We start from the raw sequence: 6,000 nt of genomic DNA on the forward strand, positions 1-6,000 counted from the left end.
AATTTTATTATATTTAGATAAATCTATGATGAATTCCAAATTTGCATTATTGGCCGAACATTTGCTAAGGTTTGGCCGCCGAACGTTCGGTTTTGCCGAACGTTCGGCGCATCCCTAGTAGTTAGTAAGTAAAGTAAAGTAGTTAATTACGTTAAGAAAGTAGTTTGTAAAAAGTGAAATAAGTGAAAAACCAAGTAAGTGAAGTTTAAAATATATATGTTTAGTAATTACAACTAATTTAAAATAATTTAGATAAATCTACTATCAGCACACTATTTCGGGATTTAATTGTAGGCAGTATAGTTTTATATTTATATTTTAGTATATTTTAATCCATTTAATTAATAGGATAATAAATATAGCGCATCATGTCAAGTGGATCATTTTTACCGCATCATATCAACTGGAATGGCAAAATTTTACAAAAGAAAAAAACACCGAATCTGCCACTTGTAATATATGTAATCTTAATATATATAAAGGGCAATGTGTGTGTGTTTGTTTGTTTGTTCTCTATAGAAATCCAAACCGCCGGACCAATCTCGATGAAATTCGGCATGGGGGTAGTCCTCGAGGGGGAGAAGGTTCTTAGCTGGGTTTTGACCCCGTACCCCGAGGGGGACCATTTTTTGGGCCCATTTTTATGTACAGATATCAGGTAAGCCAGTTTGAATATTGGCCCGGGTAACTCCAGCTATCTTATCTTAATCTTAATCTTATCTTATATCTTATCTTATCTTAATCTTAATATATATAAAGGGCAATGTGTGTGTGTTTGTTTGTTTGTTCTCTATAGAAATCCGAACCGCAGGACCGATCTCGATGAAATTTGGCATGTGGGTAGTCCTCGAGGGGGAGAAGGTTCTTAGCTGGGTTTTGACCCCGACCCCCGGGGTCAGGGGGGGTTTTTGTGTACAGACCGGGGTCATTTTTGTGTACAGATATCAGGTAAGCCAGTTTAAATATTGGCCCGGGCAACGCCGGGTAACTCCAGCTAGTATAATATAAAACAACAATAATGTGTAAAGGATTTTCAACAAGTGGTCTTCTTCGTCATTTAAAAAATCTTCACAAGAAAGTTAAAATTGAAGTAATGAAGAAAAGGCCAAACGACACAAATTTTGAAGTTAGAAATGCTCAACGTAAAATTACGCCATTTATAAAAAAAGGAATCTATAGAAGAAATCGTTGCAAAATTGGCGGCTGTAGATGGCTTTTCTTTTAATGCAATTGCAAAATCTGAATTTATAAGAAAAACTCATTTGATAAAGGAATAATATTGCCAAAAACATGTAATGAATTTAGTAAAAAGCCAATACCATCAAACAAAACAAAGAGTAGTTAAGGAAATGACTATGCAAATTCAAGGTGGCTCAAGATTCTTTATTTCGATGGATGGCTATTTGAATTTAAATGTGCATTCATTAATTAGGCTTTGGAACTGATTTGAATATAAACTTTGGGCATGATTTGAATAGTTGGATCGCTTCCAGCTAAAAAATTTTTGATAAGGTTGAAAATAAATTATCAGAATTTAATTTATCTACAAAGAAGCATATAATTTTTAGTGTAACTGACGGTGCATCAGTTATGAAAAAATATGGAAGATTAAGCGGGATGGAACATCAACTTTGTAACGCTCATGGGCTACATTTAGCAGTTTGTGATTTTCTTTAAAAAAATCTTTATTATTATCGTCTTCCAAATCATTTTTTTAAGCTACGGCTAAAAAATTATTTTCTAAACTATTTGTTGAAGATATTCATGGTAGTGGAAATTCCGCTGAAACTGAAGAATTAAAATGCTTTACAGCATTTCAGTCGGGACTAATTTTGCCTCACAAAACTTATAGATAACATTTGGACTTTGGAAAGACAAATAACTTACAGTTGGAAAGAGAAAAATTTAAACATATTGGCGAAACATTAGCTGAAGTGTTTTCCAATGTAGTGATTGATAGCTTTGAAACTACTCAAAATTTATTGACATAATCAACTTAGAAATCTATACCGAAGCAGTAATTTTAAAAAGTCAAGAATAAATAATTAATTTTGAAATCTGCAACATATCAAAATATGTTGCAGATTTCAAAATGTTTTTAAATCGAATGCTGTACTGAGCGACGAGGAAAACATTTTCATATTTTTAAAGTAAGATTCCTTCTTCCTCATATTTCTTCAAGTTGTTGTCCTCTAATTGAGTCACAGTTTTCAGTTGGCAAGACTTATCGCTATACATCTTTTTTCCAATCTCTACATGTTGTTTCAAAAAATATTCCGTTTAACAAACACTGTCCTAGTTAAAAAAAATTCTAGTAGAGTAGTAGTAGATTGTGCAAAAAGCGCAACATTATGCAAAACTTTGCTTAACAATCATAAAATAATTCATCCGAAAGGGAAAAAACGTTTTTTCTTTTACCTTGGATTTTGGTATTTGAACTTCAAATACCAAAAGCCAAGGTAAAGAAAGTTGTTCAAAAGAAAGAAAATGGACGACTTGCATTCCTAGAAAAGGATAGAGGCTTTAAAGCTGAAGAATGGACAGACAAAAATATTTTACAAGCGGAAAAATTAAACTTTATTGATTTTTTTTTATGGAAGCGCTTTTTATGAAAGATTGCGAACAAGAAAAGTTAATTCCAATTTCTTCTATTGTAGAATATCTTGATTCTTAAATAAAAAAAAAGATGAAAATTTTAGTGTGAAATGACAAAAGGTAGTGAGGGGAGGACAGTGACGGAGGGGTGAAACACTTTGTGATACTTTGTGAAAAAGGGAAAGAGGGGCTAAAAAAATATATTTTTTGTTACATAACTTGCGAATGACCTCTCAAATATTTTTTTGTTGCTTATTGTGAATAGCCACAAACAAATGTTTAATGGCAAACTTAATCAACCGTATTTTATGACATCTCATAAAGAAAAAATTGGTAAAATTTAGTAACTTTTTTAAACCGCCAGCTATTTGAGTATGAAGAATTTTGATCAGCTATATTTTACCTTTATAATGGCATTTTGATCATTTCCCTTTATAATGGTGATTACAGTAAATGAATACTTAAAACGGTTATTTAAAGTCATAAAGTAAAAGCAACTTGCAAAATTACAATTTTCAAATTAGGAAGTCGCAAAGACCATCGTAATTATCCTGATTTAAACAGCATGGCTTTACATTTTATTACTGTATTGATTTTGAAGCATAATGAACCATGTGTTAAACAATGACCTGGATATAACCGCGAGCGAATAAAACCATTACTAATCATTGGTAGCAGGATATTCTTTAAATAATCAAATATACGTTGTGTAAAGAATCTACTGCATTTTGCATTTAATTTAAATAACAGCATTTTTGGTGACTAGCTTTAAAAATTAGTTTTGCGACATCTTTGCATGAGGGACGAATCTTAAAACTGGATTAAACAGGCAAATAAACTTTTACGAATTTTGTAATATTTCAGATTTGTTGACGATTCCTTGCTTGGCCCATAAAGCTATAGAAGTTTTCTTGCCTTGTCACCCATCAAAATTAATTTAATCCTACTGGATTGCTATTAAAAAGAGCTTATGAACAGTCGGTCATTTTTAGATATTGGTTCTCCTGTGGTCTTTATAACTATACTTATAACACCTGTTGTTTTTATTTAACTAGAAAAATAAAACTTTAGTCAAACAAACTTTAAATTAATCCTAACTTTTTTAGGTTTTTATTTCTAACAGGATGTCTACGTCTTTTGAACGTTCAAAAGAAGTTCAGAACGTCTTTTGAACGTTCAGAAGACATCTTTTTAGGACCAAGTGCCGGCTAGGTTATAATATAGATACTCAGAAAAAGTTACTTTTATTTTTTAAGCCCTAGTTTACTTTGTAATTATGTTTTGAGAGTTTAATTGAGAGTTTGATCGAGAGTTTAATTGTGTAGTCGCATTTTTGAAAGGACAAAGTTTATAACCAAGTGAAACATAAAAAACAAAATCTTTCACTAAAAAAAATATATACGCATACAATTCCAAAATTAACTTGTTTTAATTAAGGAGCTGTTCCATCGAAACTTTTCCCTAAATTGTTTTTAAAATTCAGTTTATATTAATCAAGTTTTTATTTGATATATTTTCATTTTCAAACACACAACAAACTTTAACAGTTAACAGGAGAAAAGTAAATATTATACTAGTGTAAATCTTTTTTATTATGTTTCTTATTATTTTGACACTCTTTTGATTTCATTGATAGTTTTTTTTAAACTTTTCATTTCCTCAATTAACACATCAATTTTTATGTGCAATTTGTTGATTTCGTCGAATTTACGGTTCAGCTCTTTTAACAGCCGTGCTGAATCTGTCAATTGACGGTTACTTTTTTCCAGGAAATCTTCAACATTTACGTAAGGAGAATTGCTAATTTTGAAATTTTTAATAGCTACAAATAACTTTGTTAAGGTTATAAATTTTATTGCGATTTTGTATTGTCTTGTTATTTCATTTTTTTTTACAAAGCTATCTGCGACTGTAGAGAAACAACTGTTTTCAAGAAATTCTTCCAAAATTATCAAGTTATTTGTGTTTTTATGTTTTTTAAAAAAGTTTCTTTCATTTGAATATTTTTCATGCCTTATGGGATCAGTAGAGCTTCGTGGCTTCTTTTCATTTATAAAATTAGGAATTTTTTGTTTAAACGCATCATCTACCATCCTATTTTCGTACAAAATATGTGAAAAAACCTGAATTTTTGTGCTTTTTAAATTGTTGTTAATTGCGTAAATTCTCCAGGCAGTTTGGATAACAACACAAGCAGGGTGTTTTATTTCCATACTTCGTTTCTCTCTTTTTTGTCTTGATACATGTATTGCTAGACCAGAACCAATAATTCCGGCCGGTAATGAAAAAAACGCACAACCAAAAGCCGAAAAAATTCCCGTTAGAATCTTTCCAGCCCATGTTTTGGGTAAATAATCACCATAGCCAACAGACGTAAACGTTATTACTCCCCAGTACAATCCATTGGCCATGTTATCAATTCGATTTTCTGAACTTTGATTGTGTGTTTTCTCTACCGCGTAAATAATATAAGATCCGAACAGTAGTATGTTAAGACACACAAAGTAACTTGATAAAAGTTCTTTTTTGTGTTCTTGCAATATGTTTAACATTGTTAGTATATCTCCTCTTCGGCGATCTAACCTAAGAATTCTAAACATTTGAAAACATTGAAAAAATTTGCTGAACCTTAATAAATCTAATGAAGCATCGTTAGATTTTATTACAATTGAAGTAATTGTTGACAAAATTATAAATATGTCTGCGAGCATATAAATATTTTTCATGAAAACAAGTCTACCGATAAAACCGCTGTAATTTGAAATAACGCCGCAAACAATAAGACGAACAGCCAACTCTGCCACAAAGACAGCTAGCATGAAAATTTCATATTTCCAAAAAAGCATTTGAACAGTGTCATTTTTTTCATATACATCGATTGTTGACAAAATTCCAATTACAGCGTTGCACATAATTGACAACAGCACAAGTGTGTGATACAACACAGCGTACCTTGAAGAAGGTCTTTCCATAAAATAAAACACATTCAATCGAAATTTATGCAAATACATTATAAGTTTTAAATTCAAAACAACGTTTAATAGACTTATAAAAACACGAATTTCATATGACTTTAAAGCTTTAGAATTTTTTTTTAATAAATAAACAACACGGATTTTTTTACTATATCAAAGTCTGGCGAATTTTTTACTAATATGAGGTCATACAGGAAAAAGAAGCTGAGATTCCATTATATAAACAATTTTTTATGAACATGTACTTGTTTATATCTTAACTTATTTGCTTATGAATTATAACAGTTTTATTGCAGCGTATCATATGATACTTTTAAAAGTGGTATTCAAATGTTTGTTTTGAGTCATGATCCTTTTTGTTTGCACTTTTAACTTTGATGATTTTACTATACCTTTTGCTTTCAAATATAATTTTTTTTTTTTAGTATTC

The 6,000-nt window shown here is 30.6% G+C and overlaps 1 protein-coding gene across 1 annotated transcript; it reads right to left on the reverse strand.

Annotated features, from left to right (window-relative positions):
- Nucleotides 1–3,954: 3,954 nt before the first annotated feature.
- LOC105846265 (potassium voltage-gated channel subfamily KQT member 1) lies at nucleotides 3,955–5,728 on the reverse strand. Its single transcript, XM_065815248.1, has one exon. It carries the CDS (start codon nucleotides 5,604–5,606, stop codon nucleotides 4,200–4,202), a length of 1,407 nt encoding a protein of 468 aa, XP_065671320.1. The 5' UTR covers nucleotides 5,607–5,728; the 3' UTR covers nucleotides 3,955–4,199.
- Between the last annotated feature and the right edge of the window lie 272 nt (nucleotides 5,729–6,000).

This window comes from Hydra vulgaris, chromosome 13, assembly GCF_038396675.1.
Source record: "Hydra vulgaris chromosome 13, alternate assembly HydraT2T_AEP".
Classification (NCBI taxonomy): domain Eukaryota; kingdom Metazoa; phylum Cnidaria; class Hydrozoa; order Anthoathecata; family Hydridae; genus Hydra; species Hydra vulgaris.